We start from the raw sequence: 27,305 nt of genomic DNA, 5'->3' as shown, positions 1-27,305 counted from the left end.
GTATTAAGTGCCTGTTATACTGCGCAAGACTACGGGGATTACAAAGACAGAACGAAAACGCAACAGTCCCTGATAAGGTCATGTTGCCATGATCCAGGTTTTTCATTTCTCTATGCTTCAGTTTTCCCATCTACAAAATGGAGAGAGTCATCCATGCTCCCTACCACCTGAGGATCCTAGAATCAGGAAGACCTGATTTCAAATCCAGCCGCAGATACTCACTAGCTGTGTGACCCTGGGTAAGTCACTTCTTAACCTCAGTTGCTTCAACTATAAAACGGGTACCACCTACCTCCCAGGTTATCATGAGAATCAAATGAGATCATAATTGCAAAGAATAAATGCTAGCCATTGTTATCGTCCGCTGGATCATGTTTACAAAGTGACTTCATTTAAAAAATAAAATTCCTCTCCACCCTCTGAGAATGTCACTGTAACAATGAACTGCTCAGGTCACAGCATAGCACAAGCAACTTCTGTATTATGTTAATAATGAGTTCACCCCTAATAGATCCATGCTGATTGACAAGGCAGGGCCTAGAGAAATCCAGAGGGTTCAAGAGTCACCGCCACAGCCAACGGGCTGGAAAATATGACTATGAGGAAAGACCGTGAGAACCAGCTATTATTTTGCGTGGGGGAAAAGGTGTTGTGGGGTTGTATAACAACCGTCTTGAACTGAAAGGTTATTGAGAAGAACTCAGTGACCAGGTTATTCTTCAATCTCTAGGGACAAGCCCTTGGCTGGGAGACTTTGGTTGGGCAAGAAGAAGAATTTCCAAACAATAAGACTGGAATGGAATACAGAAGAAGACACATTGCCCTGCCTTCTCCAAAGGCGTCTAAAGATAAAGACAGACTCCATCTAATGTACAGTGGTGGAATGGGATGAACCATCTAACCTATAACCCTGAGGGATTAAACCTTAGGATCTCTTCCATCCAAAAAGCCCAGAGAACTTTCTTCATCCATGTTGGTTATTTACCCTCACATACTTTTCCTCTCTTAAGAGGGGTCAAGGATCACTCCTAGAAGAAATAGTAGATGTATTAGGAAAGATTTCATGTCAGCCTTCAGTTGTAGGCTCCCTTGGTCTCATTTTATTCATGTAATTGCAGACTTTGGAGTTGAAGGGGGACATTAAACAGGTAGGTGGCCCTGAGTTAAAATCCTGCCTCGGTCACCTACTGGCTATATGACCCTGGGCAAGTTCAAATCTGGCCTGAGTCACTTAACATACTTACTAGCTGTGTTACCTTGGGCAAGTCACTTAACCCCAATTGCCTTACCTTTCCCCTTTCAAAAAAAAAATGATAGCACCCATCTCCCAAAGTTGTTGAGGATAGAATGAAATATTTATAAAGCACTTTTGCAAGCCTTTATTATTCGAATCCTCACCTACTACAATTGACAAAGTGGGAACCTAGAGAGGATAAATGACTACTCTAAGGTCACACAGGTTGTAATAATATCTGACATTTATATAGCACTTATCACGTGCTACACACTTTGCAATTATTACCTACTTTAATTCTCACAATCCTGGGAGGTAGCTGCTACTATGACACCCATTTTACAAATGAGGAAACTGAGGCAAATAAAGGTTAAAAATGACTTGCCCAGGATCACATAGCAAGTTCTGAACTCAGGTCTTCCTGCTTCTAGGTCCAATGAGCTACCCACTGGGCCACCTAGCCGCCTACTAAGTAGCAAAGCTGAAGTCTGAACCAAGGTCCCTCTGACCTTCAATACAGAACTCTTTCTGCTACATCCTCAGTGACATCATCACAGAAGTTAAGGAGCTTGGTGATCACCTATTCCAAACTCCACATTTTACAGGCAAGGATGCTGATGCTCAGAGAGGGTAAGGGATTTTTCCAGAGTCACACAGATGGTCAGTGGCAGGGTCAGGACCTGAACCCAGGTGTGCTGGTCCCTGGCTCTGTCCACTAGATGGCAGATGTCCCACCTTATTCACAGCTCTACTTGGCAGGACATTTGTTTTTTGGTGTGTTTTTATTTATTTTTCCTCAGGCTGGGTTTGGGGGGGGATTGATGCTCATGCTTTGTGGTCCTTGTGATATTTAGTCACTCTGCTGATGCTGGTAGAAGAGCTAGTGAATTGGGGAAAGAGAGTTAGGAGGTAGACCGGAATTCCCTGCTTACTCCAGCTTCTGTTTACTGACGTTTGAGAGTGAGCAGCAATTCCCAACTGGGGCTGAATCCTTACTGAGGTTCCTGCCCATATGACTCAGATCACTGGGAAAAAGAGCTCAGATGAATTACTCAGCCAAACTTCCTTCAAACTTCCTGGTTCAAAGGGTCCTTGGCCTCAGAGGGAGCTTCAGAAATATGAGATTCCTTACCACAGCAACAGCATTGGAGGCCAGCAGCTCCTGGGGTGACATCGCAGTGACATAAGCAATGTTGGCAAAGACATAGACAAACGTGACCAGTGGGATGGAGATGAAAATAGCTCGAGGAAGGTTCCTGCAGAGTGAGATAACATGAAATGGGGAGGGGATCACTAGGCATAGGAACTCACCACACCCCACCTACTCCATCCCCCTAGGTTCCCTAAGATGGAATAAAGGTGTTTTGTCCGGGATTCTATTCCTCTTTTGAGGCTTCAAGTTCACAGCCTGTCCTTGGGCAAAATATTCAAAGTTAATCAAGTCATTTGGAAATGAATTTGCCCCAGTCTGGGCAGACTGCCTAGAAAGAAATGAAACAGATTGGAGAGATGTATTCCAAACCTACTGTTGACACAAAGAGGTTTATCCCTTGCTCCCTTCTACAGGATGCTCCACTCCCCCACTTGTCCTAGGCAGATGTGTTCTTGCTCAGAGACAGGTGGATGAATCATAAACCTCTCAGAGCTCAAGAAATCCTTTTTAAAAGTTAATTGTCTTATTTCTTTTTTTTTTAAATAAAATTTTCTATCACCTACATTTCCCAATACATCCTTACCCCCTCTTACCAGACAGCTACCCCTTATAAGTATGAGTAAAAAAAAAAGACAACTGTTCAGCAAAACTAACCAAATTTGACATTATATGTAGAGTCTGGCAATGACTGGTTATTTCCACACCGTTCTCTACTTTCTTCCTGGTCTACGTTACTGACACTTTAGGCAATTTTTAACCTGACTCTGATGGAGACATCTGATTATTTTTTCCTTACACTGCCAAAAAAGGATCCCAGATTTTGAGATGCAGAGCTAGAAGGGAACCTAAAGGTCATCTGTGTCAACTCTCTCATTTGATAGATAATGAAACTGAGGCTTAGGAAGGTTAAATGATTTGCCCAAAGTCACACAGGTGGTATTATATGTGTGTGTGTGTGTGTGTGTGTGTACATGTAAGTGCTTTCCTTCAAACAGCCCTGGGAGGTAGGTAGCATACGTATTATTAACCCCATCAGACACATTAAGAAAACCTATGCTCAAAGAGACCAAGCACTTAGCCCACACTCCCAAGAGCAGGTGGGTGTGGGAACTGGGATTCAAAGCCCAGCCCTCCTGACTATAGATCCAGTGCACTTTCTACCCCAGGACAGGTAGAAGGAAAATAGTGCAAACTCCTTGGAAGAGGAGAAATGCAGGCTCCAGTCTCTCCAGCAGCAAGTGTTGTGCCATTCAAGGATATGATAGACAAGGTGGGCTTTATCCTTACTCACTTGTAGGGATCAACCAGTTCCTCTGTCACATAATTAAGGAAGTTCCAGCCTCCATAGGCAAAGGAGCCCTGAAGGAAAGCCAGTGCAATGAGGCCGATGTCCGGCTTTTGGAAATTTTCAAATGCGTTTTTGGGCTCCAGCCAGAAGTACTGTCCTGTGAACACAAGGGACAGGAAGTTGTTTTATCACAGTGCCCACCCCCCTCACCCCCAATTTTTGAGTTCTGATGGCTGGCCTGCCTGGCCCCATCGACTGAAACAAAGCCATCTCTTGACATAGTCCTTAATGAAGCTTCAGACTGACAGATGAGGTAATAGATAATGTTCTAGGAAACACTTCCAAGGATATCATTTTAAAATCTCAGACCCTGATCCTGCTTTCAAGTTCAAAACATTTCCAAATGTTTTCCTTTTAAAAACTATGTTTAGATACCTGGAAGGGACGAAGACCAGAGAGGGCAGGGAAATTAAGAATATAGGGGATAGGATGGGGTAAGAATGGCATTAGGAGTCTTCATTTTGCCCTTTTCTCCTTTGCTGCTTTTCTTTTCTGGTCTCCACCCAAGTTCTGTGTATTTTCATCATGAAAAATATGGGAGAATTCATTTCATTCCAGAATTCTCAACATACCCTGTGCTGTTCCATATGGTCACATCTTTTGCCTTTTCTTTTTTTTTTTTTGTTAAATTTTTAAAAACATCTTTTTCTGATGTTTTTTTGCTCTGTCTCAATCAGTTAACCAATAAACATTTACTAAGCGCCTACTATGAGCACCATGCTAAGCACCTTCTCCTCTGTAAAGTTGGCTTCGTCCATTATATTATATTGCAGGTATGTGTTCCGCCCCCAACTGGTCACTCAATAAAGGTTACTGACAAGGCTGGAGTGACCATGGGCCGCTGATCCAGGTCCTCTGATCCAGGTCCTCTGACTCCAAATCCAGGGCTCTTTTCCACTACACCTTGATTTGCATTAAAAAATGATACGTACACCAATCTTTTCTGGCATTTAGAAAATGCAATAATGAAGCAAGCGTGGGAAGGAGAAACAAAGGATTCTATTTTATCAAAATATCATGCAAAGAACTTAGTTGGCATTTCCAGGGGAAAAGATCAAGCCCTACACCTGGGGTTTGGGCCAATGACTGAAACCTCCCTATATGTCATCTGACTTTGACTGTGAAGCAGTGATATTAGGCAGAGCCTGGTGGTGCCATAAGTCCCATGGAAACCAAACAGAATCCGGGCAGGGAAAGGAATAAATCCAGGAGAATGTTGGCACAACACCCAAGAATGTATCTCTCAGCATTGTAAAGGTTATGAACAAATTGAAAACCTAAAAAACAAAATAAGCCAAAAATATATTGTTCCCCTCAGATATAAATAATATAAAGGGTAAGGTGCTCTCCTTGGGTCAGGGAAGGGGAACCAATTCAATTTTACAGCATTGACTAAGCATCTACTAGGTGTAAGACACCATGCTGGGGACTCCTACTGAAAGGAACACTGTGGGTTAAGATACAGTCCAAGATGTGTAGAAAATGACTGAGTGCTTCTAACCTTTGCATTAAAGCAAGGGAAGAGGAGTCACTCCAGTATGGAAACTAGAAGACTTACAGTACACGTATACAGGTATGTGTGTGCAAATGTTGTATGTGTGTACAGGTATACATCGAAACCCGGATACTCTCTGTGCCTCACCTTTGCAGATCTGCACAATCCCCATGATAATAATCAGGCCCAGGGCCAAGAGCTTTCCAGCTGTGAAGATATCCTGTACTCGGGTGGCCCATCGCACGCTTGCGCAGTTGACCCATGTGAGCAGCACTGAAACGACATCCCACACATATGTACGCTTAGAGACAATAATTTCAGGCATTAAACTAGAGATCTGTGTTCCCAGTACACAAAGACACAAATACACATTAAGTCTTAGAAAGGATGGGATGATTTTAATGAGGGCTCAAAAAAAATCCAATTTGATCCTAGTAACCAGAAATTACAGCTTTGCAAAAGAGTTACAAATTGGGACTAGTTACTTTCATTCCTAGATGGAGGCAAAGATCCAAAGGCAGGCAAATATGGGCAGTGACTTTAAGCAATTCACAAGTTGCTAAGGGTAAGGACCTAGAGGAAATCTTGACTGCTGTATCACACAGAAGTAGTTATGCATCCCATTTCCCACTTCAACTGAGCAGGACAGAGCAAAGAGGATCACACAGATAGTAAATTGTAGGGTCTAGATTTGAACTATCTGTGTGATCTTGGACAAGTCACTTAACTTCTCTAGGCTTCAGTTTCCCTATCTGAAAAATGAAGGGAAATGGTCTAGATTGCCTTTAAGGTCTCTTCCAGCTCTGACATTCAATAATTGTAGGATTTAGTGAGAGTGAGGAAAGACTCACTTGGAGGGAAAGGCATCTCCTGTTCCATTCACTGCACAGGATCATGGGACTTAGAACTGGAAGGGACCTTTAGATAGCATTTTTTTTTTGAAAGCCCAGTAGACCATTTTTCTTATACAGATGTCGACTCATTTTTTTTTTTTTAGCCTCAGGGACCTTATGATGGTGCTAGGATATACTTGAGTAAGGGGCTAGATATAACCCTGAAGTCTTTTCCTCCAAAAAAAGAGATCAGGAATTTATGACATTGTGGGACTAAGAGAGGACCCCAGGCATGTACACATTGACCTACTCAGGGTTGAGGATACTGTTTCTGGCTCCTCTTTGAAAAGAGCAATACTCAGCCCAGTATCCTCAGACATCAATCATCCTAGAAACAACCCCTGTGGAGATGCAGCCTGGTAGCTACATCTATAGATTCTGTACTCATAGCTACCAAAGATCCAGAAGAGAAAGTGCTTGCCATCAGACTCCTTGGTACTGTCAAATGGTTCAACACAAGTAAATGAAAGCATTTTACAAGTGGAAATGATAGTAAAGAAGAGGTATTACTTCTACTTTGCTACTGCACCCTAAGGACAATGGGACTTTTCCGTTTAGCTTGAAGCTGAAATCTTCCATTTGGGTCGTCCCAAGGTGAGCTCCTTGGGAACAGGGACTGACATACTTTTCTGTTTGAATCTCCAGTGCTTAGCACAAAGCTTTGCACATAGCAAGCACTTAACTAATGCTTTATTCATTCCCCAAGCTTTAACCTTGGCACTGATCCCAGATAAAAGGAAGTGGTCTTTGTGCGTAAAATGATGGTAATGATAATACATGCTCATACAGTATTTTTACTTTCAAATGCTTCCTCATCTTATTTTATTTTTACATCATGCCAGCAAGATAGGGCATTATAAGTATTACTATGTTCACTTTACAGCTGAGGAAACTATGGAATGGAATAGTTTTGTTGATTGGCCCAACATCATAAAGATAGGGATGACTGTGTCAAAAATAGACCCTGCATCTCCAGATTCTCAACTTAGTTGAACTGAGTAACTCCCTGTTCTTTGCCTCCTGGACTTACGAGACCCCAATACCCTGGTGAAAGGACAAGGTAGCAACAGTATGGGAAGCTGTAGTAGCAGCATAAAGCCCAAGAAAGCTAGCTGCTGGCAACACTAATTTGGCACTAATTGCTTCATTTTTGCATTGGCAGACATGATCCTAAACCTTTCCCGCTCCCAACATCAGGCTTGCTGTTGTATCATATACCAGTTGCCCTCCCTTCTCAGCAGCTCCCACTAGCTCACCAGCTTTCCTCCCTCCACTCCAGGCCTGCCTACTCTATTCATCATCACCCGACTGCTGGAGTAAACACATTAATGGTAGGTAATGCATTTGTTGACTGTTTTGAACCTGGCAAAATGCTTTCCTATGTTGTCCTTGACACTCCAGTCTCAACTCTCAGATCCCTCTAATGACCTACAAGAGAACACCAACTTCTATAAAACGACAAGCAAACGCTGATTAATTTTTATGGAAGAAACTGAACTAGGGCAAATTGGGTCTTCAAAAGCAGAAATCCTTGACACCCTGTGGATAAGCTGTTCCACAAGATAGTGTCTGTGTGAGCAGAATGAAAACATGCTGTCAGAAGGGGTCTTCTGAGTGACTGAACAGAGAACATTTCCTAAAGACCTGAGCATTCCACAGGAACAAGACAGATGGGAGATGAACACACATTTGTTTTAATCTTATATAATATGAGGATTTCAGTAAGTGAGGGTACAACCAAAATCACCTCATGATTAAAATCCCCGGGCTTATGATCTCGACTTTTCCACTGGATCCCAATGGTTAAGTCAGTAGAAGGTCGAATCCTGTCCTGTATGATGACAGTGTATAAGGAATTCAGAACAGACAGCTAAGCCAGTGCTGGAAAGATCAAGGGAAGTGTTTTATGAAAGAAGATTAAAGACAAAACTGGGTTGCTGAAGAACAAGTGAGGATTATTAACCAAGGGGATATCTGTTTCTGAGACCATAGGAGAGACACACAGAGTATAATGGAGAGGAAAAAAGAGAGGGCAAATGAGGTCTGGGAGAGGGAGAGGGCAGAGACAGGGAGAGAGGAAGAGACACAGTGAAGGGTAGAGATGATCAGAGAATCATTGATTTAGAGATGAAAGGGACCTTAGTTGGTGGAGTCCAACTAGAGGGTAAAAATGACAATGGAAGATAAGCTGAAGAAGGATAGGGAGGAAAGTGGGGGTGGGGAGGAGCAGTGGCTATCAGAGGGAAGGAAAGAAGAGAGTAGAAGTGAATGGAGATGAAATGCAGAAAGGGAATGGAAACTGTTGGGAGCAAAACAAGGGCTGTGGAATGGAAAAAATGTGCCTGGGCTAAGTTCTAGTGGGAAATTCTGCCACCATTTATTCCACAGGGAAGGGCTGAAGGGAATGAGCATTATAAAGCACCTACTATGTATGCAGCAGGTAGTATGCTAAAGAGTTTAGAATTATTATCTCATCTAATCCTCATAACAATCCTGGGAAATAGGTGCTATCATTATCCCCAACTACCTTTTTTAAAAAGTTGAGGGGCAGCTAGGTGGAGCAGTGAGTAGAGCACTGGCCCTGGAGTCAGTAGGACCTGAGTTCAAATCAGGGCTCAGACACTTGACACACTTACTAGCCATGTGACCTTGGGCAAGTCACTTAACCCCAATTGCCCTGCCTTCCCCCCTCCAAAAATAAATAAAATAAAAAGTTAAATTGGCCCAAGTGGTTGAAAGCAAATTATCATTCCATCAGTAAAGTTCCTTTAAAAAGATAAACACTGTGCAAATGAAAACAATTCTAAGGTACCACTTCACATCTTACCAGATGGGTTAAGATAACAAAATGGGAAAATGACAAATGCTGGAAAGGCTGAGGCAAAACAGGTATTCCAATGTACTGTTGGTATAGCTGTGAACTGGTCTGACCATTCTGGAGAACAACTTGAAATTATGCCAAGAGGGGTATAAAACTGTGTACTCTGACACGGCAATACTGCTACCATATCTATAACTCAAAGAGATCAAAGAAAAAGGAAAAGGACTTGTATGTACAAAAATATTTATAGCAGCTCTTTTTGTGGTGGCAAAGAATTGGAAAGTGAGGGGATGCCCATCAAGTGGGGAATACCTGAGGGCACCAAGTTATGGCATATGAATGTAATGGAATATTGTTACACTGTAAGAAAGGATGAAGGGGATGGTTTCAAAGAAACTTGGGAATAATTGTATTAACTGATGCAAAGTGAAGTGACAAGAACTAGGAGAACAATTTATACAAATAACAGCAGTGTTGTGGAAAATTTTGAAAACCTTAGTAACTCTGGATGAACACAACCCCATCACAATTCCAAAGGACTCAGTATGAAACATGCTATTCACCTTCAGAAAGAACTGATGGACAAGAGTACAGATGAAAGCATATTTATTTTTTGGACATGGCTAATGTCTGAATTTGTTTTATGTGACTATACATATTTGTAATATATTTTGTTTTTCTTAGCTTTTTAATGAGGGGAAGAGAATTCAAAACTTATAATGGAATAAATATTTTCTTAAATGTAAATACTATGGGGAATAATAAAAAGATCCATCTTAACCTTGGATTATAAACTTTTTAAATATTTGGTCATATAACCATATATGGTCAAACATTTAATATTTGATCACTATGTATTTCACAATATAATTGGTTTTCTTTGTATTTATATGTGTTTCATTTTGTTCATTCAACAGCATTATTTTGAGAAGGGGTCCTTAGGCCTCACCAGACTGCCAAAGGGGTCCATGACACAAAAAAATTTATTCCCTAGGGATAATGAAACACCTCTGAAGGAGAAATTAATTCACCAAAATAGTCTATGGTGAGCCCTAAAGTGACCTCTAGGTTCCCTACTCCCTTATCACTTTATTCTCAGGGACTTTTGTTAGGGTAGCAACCTTTCACCTCAAGTGGGCTAGTTTAAAAGCAAGAAGAAATGAGAATGAGGTGGGGAGACAGAACAGTTAAGTCTGGGGCTCTCATGACACCTCATGTCCACAAGGCCTGTGCTCCTCCAAGTCTTGACCCTTCACACTGTAGCAAAGGATAACAGCATGTGATTGAAGGGAAAGGGAAGAGCAGAAAGACAGCAGGGTGCTCATTTGCAGTCTCCTCAGTACAACAGAACACGATGCCCTCCTCTTACAGAAGGACTGAAACCTGAGCCACCTCCCCAGAGAGGAAAGGTCAGCAGCCACAGGCACAAATCAGCAGGATTCTTGCCAGCTCTCCTGCTCTGCTTAGGGGTCACGAAGAGCCCTTTCTGTGACTGATGCCGATTCTCTCCACCCCCACCCCCAGCTCTTTTTTCCATTTAGCACCTGATGCAGGATTCCAGAGATAGTTTTTGCTTTCTCTTGGGCTGTTCCTGGACTTGTCAAGGGGATTATTTCAGGCTCAATGACTGCATAGGCAGGATACCTCCATTCTTGAAATTCAGTGCATTTGGGGCTTCTGACCTTGCAAGTGTCTAGAACAGCATGGGGCACTGGCAGGATTTCATATCTAAGGATACAACTTAATGAATTAATTAGTGCATATTACATAATGCAGCATTATGTAATATCGAAATTTTGTTTCAGCAGTCTATAAAGAATGGAGGGTGGAGGGAATTAGATCTTAATTCTATGTGACTTCCTAAAATGTGCTAGCTCTGTTTCTTTCTCTCTTTCCCCCTTTTGCTTTTGGTTCACCTTCTGTTTTCACACTGAAGAGGTGGAAGGAGGCCAAGATGACAAAAGACCTTAGGAGGATGCCGAATTCAAGAGTGTATTTTCTTAATTAACTCCTTTTGAAAAACTTAAAAGAGTCAAGGTGACAGGAAAGAGGAAAAGGGGTAGAAATAAAGAAACAAAGTCTTCAAATTCAATGGCCCATTAGGGATATGAAGGAATCTATACTTTAGAAAAGGGATTTGAAGTCTTTTATTCATGGGAATTTGGTGGGGTGAGATGGAAAAACAATTGCTGACTGATGACTGTGCATATCCTGCTACCAGATGTCTGCTTGGGAAGGTAGGGGGTGGAGTTAATTGGACAAGTCTTCCCCTAATGATAACTCCTCTAAACCTCTTTATTTAGCCACTACAGGAACCTAGGTATGATGGAAACAAGCCTCCTCTAATCTATTTCACTTCACTTTCAATTGTGAAGGGCACAATGACATCAGACTACACGTAGGGCCAGGTACCTGGAATCAAAGAGAGAGGTCCTGTACTGGGGATCCTTGAAGAGTTTGGCCTTTGTTTCCTTTGATTAATTCAGTGTCTTTGATTGAGTCTTGCTAGGTGCTAAGCCCCAGGCCCAAACCCCTATGTATTAGGTGCTAAGCCCATGTGGGTGTAAATTGGTAACTAAGGTGGGCTCCAGGTGAGGCCAATGAAGGGAGATGCTAACAATAGAGCCAATCATAGGAGCCTAAATTCTGGTCATCCAGATGACATTTGATAACATCTGAAACTGCATAAAAAGAAGGCTCTCACTCCTGGAGGCCCAGGACTCTGAGCAGCTGCTGTAAAGGTCTTCCGGCTGAACTCAGATGAATTGTATTTGGTCTGTTTGTAATTTGTATTTGCTCTGAGTTCAGGGTGCTTGTATGCTGGATTAAATTAAGATTGTTAACCCCGAAATGTTGCTTTCCTTAGTAAAGCAGATCAAAAGAATCTGGGTTTGCAGTGTTCTGTGAGCTGGTTGTTGTTGGTTTTACACCCCCACAGCAGCTGCTAGCCGGATTGTCCCTCTTACAGAGAAGAAATATTTAAAAAGGAACCAATCAGCAAAAACTGGAAGAGGGGCCATCCTGCCTCAGGACTGGCAGAAAATCCATGTGATGAGGTGAAGGCAGCATGGTATAATGGGAGACAATGTGTAGTAGAAAAGAGTGGCATTTGGAGCCAGAAAACCTAAGTGAAAATCCACAATGTGCTATTTCTTACCTGTGTGACCTCAGACAATAAGAAACCAGACTTCTCTGAGCCCCAGCATCCTCATTTGTAAAACAAAGAGAGTTCTCCAAAGGCAGGTGTCTATCATCTTGCAGTGTCTATCATCTTGGCTTCCCTATTTTTTTTTTTTTGAGGGCTCCAGCTACCAAATTTACAAAGTCAGAGTTGTCTTCAACTTCAACTTTTCATATTCTACCAGTGGCCAAGTCTTGTCTATTCTGCTTCCATTACTCTCTCTCCCATCTAGCTCTTTCTCCATACTCACACAACCACTACCTTAGTTCAGCCCTTGAATCACTGAACCTTCTAAGTGGTCTACCAGCTTCTAGGCCTATTCACTGAATGGGTGTTACCTCACTCAAAGTGAGAACTTGAAAAGGCCTTAGCATAAAAAGGGCCAGGGTCTCCCACTGCATCCAGTCATCCTTTCCAAACCAATCTTCCATGCAGATTCCAAATCAATGTTCCTAAAGGACAGGTCTTACTCAAAAAGTACCACTCGCTCCCTCTTGCCTCTGCAATTCCAACTCTCACACTAGGCATTTAAAGCACTTTGGACCTGCCATATTCTATATTAGTCCCTGCAGTCAAGCTATACTGTCCTACCAGCCACTCCCCATTTCCTCATTCCACCTCCAGCCTTGACACATTTGCACAAGATGACCCGATATCCCTGGAATAAGTGCCACTGCCATTTGGAATTCCTAGGCCTTTCATGTCTTATCTTAGTAACACCCTACTACCCAAGGCTTTTTTCTAATTCTTCCCAGTTGTAAATATTCCTCTGCCTCTTCCAAAGTACTTTGTATTCTACTAAGTGGAGGGGAAAAATTACTTTGTATTTACTTTGCTTGTTTTTTGTGACCCTTATTCTTTGTTCTACCTATCTTGTCAGCTCTTATCCTTTGCTAGGTCATCAGCTCTCTCTTGGATCCCTGAATGTGGGTATATCCCAAAGGAATCCCATGGATTCCTTTCTTCTCTCCTTCTACCATTTCTCTCAATGATTCTCATCAACCTCCATGAGTTGGATTACCATCTCTAGGTGGTGTTTTCCAGAATGATAGGGCCAGGCCTCATGCCTCTCCTGAGCTCCAGCCTGGCATTACCAACTGCCAAGGGGATGTTTTGAATCAGATGTCCCGCAGATATCTCAATCTCAACATGTTCATCCCCTCTTCCCAAATTCCTGATTACCATTGAGGACACTGCCATCCTTCCAATTGCTCACTCTTTATTATCTTTCTTATCTATTTATTATCTTTATATATCTTTCTTATCCTTGACTCCACTTTCATTCTTCTCACATTAGCCAATCCATTATCAAAGCCTGCCACATCTACTTTCAAACCATTATTTGTATTCATTTCCTTCTGTCCTCACACAACCACTATCCTAGTTTAGGCCCTTATCACCTCTCACCTGAACTACTGAAATACCTTTCTGTAGTGGGTCTCCCAGCCTCAAGTCTCTCTCTCCCCAATCCAATTCATCCTCCATGAGGCTGTCAAAGTGATTTTCCTAAGTCGTAGGTCTGAGGGAAGTCTTGGGAAACACCGGGCAGTACAGAGAACACTGGCTTTAGAGTCAGAGAACCTGGCATTGAATCCTGGCCCTTCTTCATATTACCCACCTGACCTTGAGTCACTTATGTTCCCTAGGCCTCAGTTTCTTTATCCGATAATAGATGTTTGTTGGATCTGTAAAATGAGATTATACTAGATAGGCTCGAAGTCATCTTTGAGGACACCTGACTCTTGAGTCAGTGACCCTATAATCTTATGACGCTCTAGAAATAGAACGTGAAGGGTGATGTCACAAACGTACTGTCCTATTTGGCAATGTAAAACATGGCAGCTTTAATACATACTCCAGACCCTACGGCTTCCACACCACTGCTTCTTCTTCTTTCACAAGTAATTCAATCCAGCAGCAAACAGACTTGTCCTATAATAACCTTGGCCTGCCTCATTCCTCTTTTTCTCCTTCGGGGTAAAACCACATACAAACACACACACGAACTAGCCTTCATCTGGAGCCCATGCCATCCATCCCTGGTCACATGGAACATGATGCACACATTTCATAGACCTCAGAGAAACACAAACCCAGACGAAACAGAGAGGTAAACACTGTTGGCCAGTAACAATCTCTTTATAAGTAGATTTCTTTTGACAGTAAGGATCCTATGAGATTAAAACTTAAATCTTGCCTGTTCTTTAGCCCAGTATTTTTTTGTGAGGCAACTGGGGTTAAGTGAATTGCCCAGGGTCACACAGCTAGTTATCCCAACATTTTTTTTCCCATTTATTTTTTTGCAGGTGGGAAGGCAAGGCAATTGGGGTTAAGTGATTTGCCCAAGGTCACACAGCTAGCAAATGTGTCAAGTGTCTGAGGCCGGATTTGAACTCAGGTCCTCCTGACTCCAGGGCCGGTGCTCCACTCACTGAGCCACCCAGATGCCCCTATCCCAACATTTTTATTGAGCTTTCTAATCAGGAAATTTATAGGGGACCTGAAAGATAAATGTATGGGTACTAAATCTGAACCCCCACCTACTCCAGACAGCCAGTTATACCGAGATAGGCCTGAGAGGCAGTGCTGGTCACACCTAGGTAGAGTCCAGAATGTAATTTTTTTAGACCCAGCCAGCGCAACCTGACTGAATCAGCAGGCACTTTGGCATACTGGGAAAAAGAATCTGGAAATTTCACAAAGAATGGAGCAAGAGTGGATGACTAAAGGTGACCTAAACCACTAATCATGCAAATTATATGTAAAATAAGGAAATTCAACATTTATTTCATTTTCTCAAAGTGAAACATCAGAGAGAAAAAAAAAAAACACAAGATAGCAATTAGGGAGAAATCGAAGACCTGTAGGCTCCTTCTACTCAATGCTTGCCCCTGTGGGTACATTCCCTAGGTTTACAACCTTGTAATCCTAATGGTTCACCTATGAACACGTAGGGCAGCCAAGTGTCACAGTGGATAAAGTCCTGGAGTCACGAAGACTCATCTTCCCGAGTTCAAATCCGTCTTTAGACACTTACTAGCTGTGTGACTCTGGGTAAGTCGCTTAACCCCTGTTTGCCTCAGTTTCCTCAGATGTAAAATAAGATGGAGAAGGAAATGGCAAACTACTCCAGTACCTTTGTCAAGAAAACCCTAAATGCGGTCATGAAGAGTCAGACGCGACAGAAATAACCGAATAACAAAAAAAGATCCTTTGTCTTCCCAGAAATTAGGAAAGGAAACAAAAGGATGATAGGATCATAAATTTTTTTCAACCTTTTCATTTTACAGTTGAGGAAACAGACTCAGAAACATGAAATGACAACTGAAGATCAGAGGTAGCAAGAGGGCTGGATCAGATTAGATGCAAGGTCCTCTACTTGAAAGCCAACACCCTTTCTGCAGCATGTTGCTGATAGCTGTAGCCTCCTTTCCACTCTACCTGCCAATGTCCAGTGAATAGATATTCACTGAAGGGCAATAACAAAGGAGGGGAGCAAAGAGGAAGGTGTAAGAGGGGTTATTTAGCTTCTTGGGAGAAAGGCAAGAGGCCTACCCAGACCTCAGGGGAAATGAACCTTAACCAGAGGCCTGGGGGAACCACCCCAATTCCTGTAGCTACTGTAAACTCACCTGCTTTATAGTTTGGGGATTTGGTGCTCAGGGAGGAAAGATAGGTGTGTTTGGATGAGGACTTAAGAGCTTGGAGCTGGCTCACTTACCAGTACAGAGTATATATACTGTTTTCAAATCACAAAACTGGCGGTTTCCCGCAATGTTCTTGTCCCTTTCCCCCTCCATTTCCACCCCCTTTTTCATTCAGTCTCATTTACTTCAACCTCTTACTCTGGGATGTATTTCTCCAACAGTGACTTGTGGTAGATGAGTCCCTCCAACCAAACGCTCAGCAACACAGAAACTTGGGCACTGGGTGATGGCAACAGCAATGGATGGAGTGTCAGGAGGCTGTTTTCTAACTCTGCTTCTATTTCTGACTGACCTTCACGTAACTGCTTGGTTTCTGCAAGGTTTCCAGGTGCGATACACCATTGCCAGCACCCCCACCCAAAGAAAGTTTTCAAAGTGCAAGTTATGGACAGGCAGGCCACTGAGCAAATGACTGGGCAAACTCCCCAGAGGCCGTGTGAGTCTGTTTCTTGCTATACATCAGAGGTTCTTAACTGGGGCCCATGATGTTTTTTTTTTAATATCCTGATGAATATGATTCCATTTTAAAATCCCATTTATTTTAGTTTGTGTGTTGAAAAGTATTATTCTGAGAACTGTTCTATAGGCTTCATCAGACTAATAAGAAGGTCCACGATATGATGCAAAATGTCAAGAACACCCGCTATAAATATATATGAGCCTGTTGTTCTCCCAGTGTTACCTTAGAGAACTGGGCTGAACATAAAGCCAGGAAGGGACACCTTGATTTTATCAGAGACACCAGAGAAACAGATCAACAGATGTGGCACAGCAGAAGGCATGCAATTATACTCGTTGGATTGTTATTCTGATTTCATTAAGTCAAAAAATAGGATAGGACCATTTGGATGGGAGCCTAGATTAGTTTAATGAGAAGAGCAAAAGTTAGATGAATGGATCAGATAGGTCATTGATTTAACCCAGTGTTAGACCATTGCAGGAAAAAGCTACAGTGCCTGAAACAACATCTAGTGATAGCCTACCACAACTCACCTACTAAATTCATGTATTTCCCTTATTCCCTTATCTTCTTTCACACTCTTATCCCTTTCTACTTTCTCCTAACCTGTGTCTTTGGCACTTAAGGGCTACCACCCAGGGCTAATGAGTCTCTTGAACCCTGAATTCATTTCGGATCTCTATTCAGGGAAGCAGGAAGTGAGATGTTGATATGACTTATATAGTAAGGGAAATATGAATTGGCTATGCTTTAACGCCCCTGCCCCTTTAAAAATATTTTTCCTCCAACAAACTGAGTTGTTTCCCTCCTTTGGAAGTTATGATCCACTAGCTTTGCCTCCCCTCCTTTTGGCCCCTTTGCTAATATCACAATCGTGTGGTCCCCAGAATGCTGGGAACTCCATTTGGATTTCTTGGTATCTCTGGCATAACTCCCTTCACAGGAGCAGGCTGCAGGGTGGCGCTTGTTTTCCTTTTTCTTTTCCAAATCACACAGCCAGAGAAGCCGATAGTCAACAGGGACAGATGGGGAAAAGGAGGAGATATAACTGGGGGAGGGGCAGGGAGAAGAAAGAGGGAAGAAAAAGACCAAAACACAAAATTGGGGGGCTGGGAGGAAAGAGTGGAAAGGGTAACAGAGAGCACAGAAGGCTGAAGTGGGAGGTGGGGGAAGGAAGACCAAATGAAGCAGAAGCAGAGAAAAAAGAGGTGGAATGCAGCAGACAGCTGTTAAAGGGGGTGGGGGCAACTGTCAGCTGACATCAGTTTCTACAAACTAGAACACCCTGTTCCTCTTTGAGAGTACCAAAACAAGTACCTTTTCTCAGAGAGATGATCCCCTTCCCCTCTAAGAAAAATTTATCTGGGGTAATAGACATACGAAAAGGACTTGCTTCCTTGTCTCACTTTTTGAACTGAGTTCTTCCTGACTCCAAATTCACCACTCTACTCAGTCTGCCACCTAGCTGCCAAGAGTCCCCAGCCTTTTCAGAGACCCCCTTTTAATATCAAAATACGTATACTATCCTGCCTCATGATAGCAATCATACTATTAGACTAGCCTCCTGGCTGTTTCTCAAATCATGTCTCAGCTCTGGGCATCTTTCTCTGCCTGTCCTCTATGCCTAGAATTCTCTCTCCTCATCTCTGCACAGTGGCTTCCCTGGCTTCCCACCTTCTACAGGAAGGCCTTCTTAACTCCTCTTAATTCTAGTGCCTTCCTTCTTATTCTTTTTTTTTTTTTTGGAGGGGGGAAGGTGGGGCAATTAGGGTTAAGTGACTTGCCCAAGGTCACACAGCTAGTAAGTGTGAGCCCTAAATTTGAACTCAGATCCTCCTGATTCCAGGGCCAGTGGTCTACTCACTAAGCCACCTAGCTGCACCTGCCTTCCCTCTTTTAGTAATTTCCTATTTAGCCTCTATGTAGCTTGTTTGTATATGTTTGTCTGTTGGTGCTCCCATCAGATTATAAGCTCCTTGAAGGGAGGGACTGTCTTTTGCCTGTTTTTATAACACAGTGCTTGGCTCAGAGTAGGAGCCAACAAATATTTGTCAACTGTCTGACATACCACGATATGGACCCTTTACAAATAACTCTTGAGATCCCCTAAAGATGCAAAGACCATAAAGTTGGGAGCCATTAGTGATCCAGTTCAACCTTTCTACAAAGGAGGAAACTGAAGCCCAGAGGCAGCAGGGTAGAGTGGACAGTGTTAGATTTGGCATCAGAGGTGCCTGGATTTTAAGCCGAGCCCTGACACATTAGTACCTCAGTGACTTGTAAGTAAGCACTTTAACTTGCATTTGGAAGGGCTGTTGGGATACAGGTTAGATGATGCTCTATATAGAAGCCTTCTTCGTGTCTGCTTTCAAACTGTAGGGACTCCTCCCTGGGCCACAGTGGGGAGAGTGGGGTGGGGAGGGGTGTGTCAGCGGGAACCTCAGTGATAGGTTGGAGTCACTCTCCCTGGAAGGTACTCCAGCTCTTGGAAGGAGTTGGGCACGGGTTTCTAATTGTGGAACAGCCTTGTTGGCACATCCCTGCCTGATGTAAGAGAGTCTCTAGAGACCCAGGAGGTAACCAACAGTGGGGGCCAAAGAAAATACCAAGACCTGTTTGACTTTGAAAGTCCGGGCCCCAAGGCTCAGATAAGATTCTTTTCTCTCTACATTTGCCAACTCAAGGAGAAAAGGCTGTGTTCACCACACCTACAGAGGATCTGGAAAAAGTAGAACAGAAGATAGCAGGTCTCTGAAGCTTTCGTTCTGTTCTTAAACTTTTATATAATTATTTTTAATTGAGTATTTTCTCTCCCTCCCAGCCCCTCTACTTAAAAAACAAAAATAAAAAGCAAAAAACAAAAAACAAACTCTCATAACAAGTATACATAGTCAAGCAAAACAGATTCCTACATTGGTCATGCCCCCAAATGTTTGTCTTTCTCTGCATCTTGAGTCTCTGCCAGGAGATGAGCAAAATGCTGCATCACGGATCCCCTGGAATCATACTTGGTCATTTTACTGATCACATTTCTTGAATCAAAGTTATCTGTTTTTACAGTGTTGCTGTTGTATAAATTGTTTTTCTTGGACCTGCTCCCATAACTGTATCAATTCATACAAGTCTTTCCAGGTTTCTCTGAAACCATCCTGTTTACCATCTCTTATGGCATAATAGTATTCCATATCATTCACCATTCCATTAGTTTCCAACCTCATTTCCTTGAAGTCTAGAACTGAGTCACTGTTCCGTTCATAAAGGTTAGAAAAGTCATAAAGGACTTCCCAAATACTCTTGGAAATTTAATGCAAAGCTTTTACCCATAGTGGTGGGGAGGGGATGGGTGGGTCTGATTTTCAGAGAAATTCTACTTGCCACATGATGACAATTTTCCTTCTAAAACTTTCAACACAAAGCAAATTACTGCTCACATTTATATTTTATATTTCAAGGTCTAGTCTTTTCCTCACAATAACTCTGTAAGACAACATTACCTAACTTTCCCTAAAATCAAACCAAATGGAGAAGCCGGACACTTGGCTATCTGAATGCTCACTCATGTCCACTGTATGTAACCTGTGGCCTTTCTTAGTTCGTAATCCACTGTCTCTTTTCAAGTTAGTCTTCAGTCTTCACTCCTCACTCTCTCATTTTTTTTGTCTTCCTCTTTCGTCTTATCCTGTCTTCTTAAGTGCCAGCTGCCTGGCCAGGAGTTTCTGCTGAATCACCAGCCTGTGCTTAGATCAGCCAAGAAGAAGCCCAAATACAGTACTCAGCATTTCACAAGAGCTAAGCACTTCTCTTTTTCTCTACTAGCCCATGGAAAGGAGGCCAGAAAAAAACCCAGAAATAAAAAGCCAAAGGTAATCAGTACTCAGTGGAGACTCCCTTGATAGCTAATTGTTTTCCCAGGGTAGGCTGGACAAATTCTTAGATAAATGTCAACTCATTCCTTAATCCTTGCAGAACAATCTGTTAATAGCCAGGTTTTAGATGCATGGGTTAGACAAAGATGAAACACAAAGGTTATGCTTTGGTAATCTAGGGTCCGCGAATATTATAATTTTTTTTTGAAAACTACTTCTCAATAATTGGTTTCCTTTGTACTCCTATGAATTTTGTTTTATATATTTAAAATTTCTGAGAATGGGACAGAATAAGGTGGCCAAAGACACCCCAAAAGTTAAGAACTCCTGGTCTAGAGTGATTTCTGAAGGGCTGGTCTGAACCTTTGGTCATCCCAAGTCAGAGTTGGCATGCAGAATCAGAGAATCTTAATTCAAAGGGTCCTCTCAGAGGTCATACTGACAAACCTATACCTGAGCCCAGAAATCTCTCTGGTCATCCAATCTTCATTCCAATGGTGGAGAATAGATTATCTTCTAAAACAGCACATTCCACATTTGGAGTTCCTTTAACCCAAGAAATAATTATGCTATCTAGCCTTTTGGTGACTTTTCTCCTGCTAACTCAGGAAGTAATTCTTTCTGCACCTAGCTAAAATCTGCCTTTCTGCAACTTTTGCCCTGTTGTTGTGGAGTAATGTCTGATTCTTTGTGACCCCATTTGGGGTTTTCTTGGCCCAGATACTAGAGTGGTTTGCCATTTCCTTTTCCAGCTCATTTTACAGATGAGGAACCTGAGGGAAACAGGTTTAGGTGATTTGCCCAAAGTCACACAGCTATTAAGTGAGGCCAGATTTGAACCTTGGGAAGATGAATCTTCCTGACTCCAGGCCCTGTGGTCCATCCACTGTATCACCTACTCCTTGACCTTATATTCTGGGGCCAAGACAAACAAATATTCTTCTTCTTTCACTGACAACTCTCCAATACCTGAAAGTAGCCATCTTTTATCTCAAGTTGCTCTCCCCAAACCCTTCCAGGACCTCTCCTCCAGTATAAATATCCCTTTCTGGGAAATAGCTGATTCGCAGAGAATATTGAATATTAGCAGTGGAAAGGGTCCCTCAGGCCGTTTGGAAACCTGATACCTTCATTACAGTTCAGTAAGGCACTAAGAAACCCCATTTTCCTTTGTCCCAAATGGTGAGTTCCTCCTGAGGCCTGCACTTTGTGGAGGGGCCTAGGCTGGCTAACTTATTCTCCTCCTCTTAGCTCTGCTCCTTGCTTTTGGAACTTGTCACCACGCCTCTGCATTGGTACCTCTCTCTCTCAGCCCTTTTTCAGGTTCTTTTTGGATGTTTTCTTCCCCTACTGGAATGTAAGCACGATGAGGGAAGGTACCGTCTTTCTTTTTGCTTATATTTATATCCCCCAGTGCTTGGCACAATGTTTGGCACATAGTTAAATACTTTAACAAATGTGTTACCTGTCTGCCAGTCTGGACAATTCCTGAGAGATGGCTCAGTTATAAGATCGACCCCACGGTTCAGATAATGCATCTAAAATTTTTGTTTTGGCACCTTCTGTCTATCCAGGGGTTCCCAAGTCCCAATTCTGGGAACTGTCCGCTGCCACTCAAGCCTCTGTAACCATTTTTAGTGAAGTCATACTGAGCTCTGTTGGTTAAAGGTTATTTCCTGGCTCCATCAGGAGAGACAATATAGTCTTTAGGTGCCAATAGAAGAGAAAAGAGAACCCAGATGTCCAGGAAGGAGGCAAAGAGAAAGAAGACAGTTTAACAGAAGTCAGACACAAGGAAATACCTGTTTTTCAGGTGGTTGGGAAACTTAACAATGAAAGACACTAACTCCTCTGGAAGCAGGATCTGGCAACCAAAAGAAATGCTGCTCACGTATCCAGGGCCTTTGACTGTGACTAGCTGTACTATGGACCTAATAAAGAAATACAGATTTCTTATGGAATCAGGGAGGAAGAAGGAAGAGAGCTAAGAAAGAGGCTACAGTTCAGTTGATGTTTGGAGCAACCTCTACCAAGGAATCTCTAGGTTATTCTCTAATGTAGACAAAACTGGACATTGTATTTATTCTTTGTACCTGTAAATGCCTACCTGTACAGTGTAACAGAATGAGAAAAACACTGGACTTCCAGCCAGGAAGCAGTTAATCCTGGCTCTGACACTTATTAGCTACGTGATTTTGAATAGGACAATCCCTTCAGAGCCTTTGTTTTCTTATCTGTAAAGTGGGAAGTCACATAGTCTCTCCATTTTCCACCATTGGAAAATGAGGGGGTTGGACCAGAAGATATTTAAGGTCCAAATTTATGGTCTTTGTGACCTCTCTCAGTCATTGCAAAGACTGCATAAAGTAACTAAAACACTGAGAATTCTTAAAGCCATCTACAGGTGCAGGGCATTAGGATGATTTTGGTTATATAGTCTTGGAGTGAACAATGAGCCCAATTCTGTTGACCCTTGAGTCTAGGTTGACATCAAACTTACGTCTGAATCATTACCCATGGAGTGCTCATGGCATAGGTAAAGAGGTGATGGGGGAAAGGAAGAGAAAGGAACAAAAGCAAGAATAGGGTTAGAAGACAAGAGAAAAAAGTTTTGTACACTTGGGTGTTAAATGATTAATACATAAGTGATATGCAGAACAGAATCCTCATTATTACCTATTAAATCTCTCCAACAACTGCTCAAGGACCAATATGTTGTGTAACTACAATGGAGTTCAGAGTCAGAAATTATACATGAGAAATGAAATCCTGTTCCCTTACCACCAGATCAGGGAAAGTGGCAAAGTAGACATTTGAAGCCAAGGAAAGCTAGCCCTTCTGGAATCTTAGGAGAAAAGATGGAAACCTAAACAGAAACATTTATCTCCCCTGGGCCTTTCATTAGTTAAGCACGAGAGAAACCTTTTCAGAGGGTGAAAGAGGGGAAGAGAAAGGAAAAAAACAAGTCAGAGGGAGTTGGAGACAACCGGTGACCCTGGAAGCAAGGAAGGAGCCCAGGAGTTGCATTAACTAACTTTGCAGGGTCAGCATGTTCCCGAATACAGAAGGAGACAAACAGATCAAGGAAAGGGTGGGGGTGGGGTGCCCCCGGGGAGCAGGAAAAGAGGGAGAGGAGGGACTGCCCAGAATGATAACCTGCTCCTCTCTCTGTAGTTGCCACTTCAGGTTGGTTATAACCAGAAATGGGTTTTTGTAATTTATTATTTTTCCTCCCAATTACGTGTAAAAACAAATTTTAGCATTCTTATAACCAGAAGTGTTGATAAAAAGCACATACACACACGCACCTGTTCCTCTCTGCCTTTCCTTACTTCCAACAAATACATACACACTCTTAAATAGAAGAGCGTTTCATTTAATTACAATGTAGAATCCTTCTCTTTTCTGAGCCTCTGTAGGTTGGGGAGATTTTGCTGACTCAGCAGTGAATAATCAGCTTTGACCTGAATAATGAAACAACTCCAAGCAGCAGCTGTATTGCACAAATCCAAGTCTGCAGTCTCCACTCCTCCCCCCTCCCCCCCACCGAGGCACAGCAAAAGCAAACCGGTTGCAGCAGGTTCTTTCCTCTTCCTCCTCCTTTCCTCTCTCCCCACTCTGGCACTTCATATCTCAGATCTCTTCCAAAGTAGCCCCATAACGGTTACTCCATCTCAAATACCTCCCACATTCAGGCAGCACAATCCCAAGACTGAATTTCCTAAGCACGCGTTCCTTCCCTACCACACACTGATCTACTGAACTGGATGTTCCCCATTACACAGCAGTTTTTCCCTCCCTAACTTCCAGATTCCTCCATATTACCCATTTAAAAAAAAACCACAAAACATCTATTTCTTGTGGTTGGAAATAGGGAAAAGAAAGAGGGTTGGAAGTGGAATAGATTTGGCACCTTCCATTTCCACCTCTAGGGAAAAAAAACCCTCTTTGGGGATCAGTTTTCTTGTCTGTAAAAATGAGAGGCTGAACTTGAAGATCATAAAAGTTAAGAGTTAGAAGAGAACTGGGAAGTCATCGATCTCATCCAACTTTGCTATATTTGTAAAATGCTCAGCACAGTGCCTGGCACATAGTAGGCACTCTATTATAAGTTCTAGCCCCCTTCCCATTTCCACCTACAACTCTGGAGAAAAATGGCAAATGCTGTCAAACTCAGCTCAAAATAACAATGGGTGTTTTAAATAGGTCACCTCTGACACAGGCTGTCCCTTTAAATGAATCTGTCTTTTCAAGATAATTCCCCTGGCAACCTAGTTCCAATCTATGTTAGATACATAGTTATATTAGATATATAATCTATACATCAAGAAACATGAGGAATCCCACGGGAGGAGATCTAGGGGAAAGTGATTTAAAAACAGGTTCCTTGAAAGCCAGGTTAGAGGAATTTGGGGTACTTGGCCTAAATAACAAGATTCGGGAGAGCAGAATAAGGAACGTGACATAGTGCCTGGAACACAGTAAGAACTTAGGAAATGTTTACTGATCGATTGAGTAGGGGAATAGGGACTTAAGTTAAATAGTGGGATATTACACAGGCAGTTGCAATCAGAGCTTTCATAGATTTAGCTCTGAAAGGAATCCTTAAAGATCATCCCATTATAGGATGATTAGAATGGACCAACTTAGAGGTCATCTAGTCCAGTCCCAAGAAACTGAGGAATGGAGGTTAAGTGATTTGCCAAAGGTCAGATAAATAAGAATCTGGAGAGGATTAAGCTTAAATCAACTGGAAAGAATTGTTTTTTTTTGTTTTGTTTTTTAGCAAGGGAGATTTTGGAATTATTCTTTCTGGAGGCTAATGGAGTTGAAAATTGGCCCTCTGAGGTAATTTAGATACAATTGGCCTAGAAATCCTGGGGGATAGGCCAAATGACCTTTGGTGATCCTTCCTAGCATATGTGTCTTGTGATAAATGCCACAAGCCAGGCTTTAAAATTCTTTCCCTGGCTCTATCCCTAGCACTTGTCAGATGTTGGAATAGGTTGCTGACAGAGATTGTGAAATCTACCTCTCCGGATCTATTAAAAACCAGGAGGGATCCTTATCCATCTAAAAAGTCTCAGGGCAATTTGTCTCCATTGTGGGAGGACAGTGGGGCACATACTCCAAAGAGGGTGTGTGCCCAGTAGCCTGAGCCTCATATGCTTTGGAGAACACAGGGCAAAGTAGAAGTGAGAACTAGGAACTCTACCTGTTGACCTGTCATTGGGGATATTTTCTTGCCCTGTTATGAAGAAGCTATCTAATCATAGAGTATAAACTTGATGACCAGTAAAGGTTGCTTCCAGCTCTCTGAAGCCACGATACTATCTAGTTTCCAGCCTAAGACGCTTTCAGCAACATCAGCAGGAAAGAGGAAATTGTGTGTCTGAGTGCTCACCCATGAGAGACAGAAATAGCAGTGGCCAGCATTTTGGTTGTTTTTCAGAGTACCACCAAAATTAAGTTTGTCCAGCAGCAAAAGGCAAAAAACTATTCCTGCCTTCCCAAGAGCTCCTTCTTGGAGCTTGCTGACTGGCAAACAGAGTGCTCCAGAGACCCAGGTAGTCCCTAGCTGCTTAGCTGCTCCATGTTGTCTAAACACTGTACACCTGGAGCACAAACAGATGAGTATGTATTTGAAATCCTCTGGTGGTGTTGGATATTTTCTTCCTTACCTACTGAACAACTTTTCACAACTACAGGAGTCCCCTGGAAGGCGATGCCCTGTGTCAAGGACTGTCAACCTAATTGACCAATGCCAATGATGGCCCACTGCAAGAGCCAGAACTGGTGCATAGTTGAATCCACTGAGGAGAGTCAGGTCTTAACAGTCACTATTATCCCCTTAAACCTTCCCAGCCTTCACCAACAAGTCCAGAATAAAAGAGATCAGGACCTTGGACCACCACTTTTGAATGCAATATAAGTTAACCCATAAACCAGTCAGGGCTGCATTAAGGGATCTAGGTAGTACAGCAGAGGTAAACTGTGCTAGGGGCATAATATTGGAAATGGGGGGGGGTGTCAAGAGAGGATAGTTAGCCCTAGAACTCTGGAACACAGACACAGACACACACACACGTACTTACGAATCTGTGATTTATTCAATTCAAGTACTCCCTCTGATAAAGCAGGATGACATCTATCAATTCCTGATTATTCTGTGGGACCTTTGCCCATGTACTACAAAGCTGTCATGGAGATCCACCCAAATCTGGCAATCTAATCCATATCTGTATCTCTATTATGCATATCATTATGATTAACTGCTAAATTCTAAACTGTGATCACTGCTGTAGGATTTCATGGAAAGACCATTATGGGTTGGGATTAAGAAATTAACCAATCCCAGCATTTGGTCTAGTGTAGGCTAGGTGATATTTAAATCACTTTCAATTAAACTGCCTAAAACTAAGTCATTCATTGTACCTGGGGGCTTAAAACAGCTATAGCTTACACACTCAAACACAGGGAGAAAGAGACATCAATTTGGCTCCATGGGAGTCTTTTTACATGCACACCAAGTTTTGGCTCAGGAGCCAATCAAAAGGGCATGTATCTAGGGGACTGGAAGGTCAAAAAAATACTACCTTCATATGCTCCTGCTTCTAAGTCCACATGGCAGACTGCCTCAGGCAGAGCACACTATGTGAACACATATACGTGAGTTTCCTAGGACAAGCTGTAGAAGCTTAAAATTGCACTAAGACTTTTGGGACAACCTGTATACATGAAAGATAAGGTGTGGTGGACAGAGGGCTGGTCTTGGATTCAAGAAGACCCAAGTTCAAGTCTCACAACTCTGATACAAGCTGGCTGTGTGACCCCGGGGGCAACTCAACTTAACTACTCACTGAGGGCTCTAGTAACTCTAAGACTATAAGTTTGCAGAGAAAAGTGCTTACTTACATCATTGATCTGAATTTCTTTATCTGGAGGTTCCCTACGGCGATGAAATCAACCATGGGTCCAGTTCCTACCCCAAGCTGCTATCTATGTGTACGTTTGGGCATACATAGGTACATATATACAATATGTGTGTGCAGGTATGTGCATGCATGTGTATGTGTAATTCTGGTTGTTTCCTGCAGCTCATATTTATGTAACGTTTTACAGTTTTTTACAGAGCAGCTTCTCCACA

The 27,305-nt window shown here is 42.5% G+C and overlaps 1 protein-coding gene across 2 annotated transcripts in view; it reads right to left on the bottom strand.

Moving 5' to 3' along the window:
• SLC7A8 (solute carrier family 7 member 8) overlaps positions 1–27,305 on the bottom strand; it is a 74,030-nt gene that overhangs the window by 13,914 nt on the left and 32,811 nt on the right. The window contains exons 5-7 of one of the 2 annotated variants that reach the window (XM_036735042.1): positions 5,378–5,503; positions 3,679–3,832; positions 2,367–2,490 (exon numbers count right to left, since the gene is read on the bottom strand). In XM_036735042.1, the coding sequence (XP_036590937.1) occupies positions 2,367–2,490; positions 3,679–3,832; positions 5,378–5,503 (404 nt within the window). Of the gene's footprint in view, positions 1–2,366; positions 2,491–3,678; positions 3,833–5,377; positions 5,504–27,305 lie in introns of those variants that run through there. The other variant, XM_036735044.1, reaches the window with a different exon arrangement.

Source organism: Trichosurus vulpecula, chromosome 8, assembly GCF_011100635.1.
Source record: "Trichosurus vulpecula isolate mTriVul1 chromosome 8, mTriVul1.pri, whole genome shotgun sequence".
In the NCBI taxonomy this organism is placed as follows: Eukaryota; Metazoa; Chordata; class Mammalia; order Diprotodontia; family Phalangeridae; genus Trichosurus; species Trichosurus vulpecula.
Note: the sequence above shows the minus strand (reverse complement) of the source record. Positions and strands in the feature narration are given on the sequence as shown.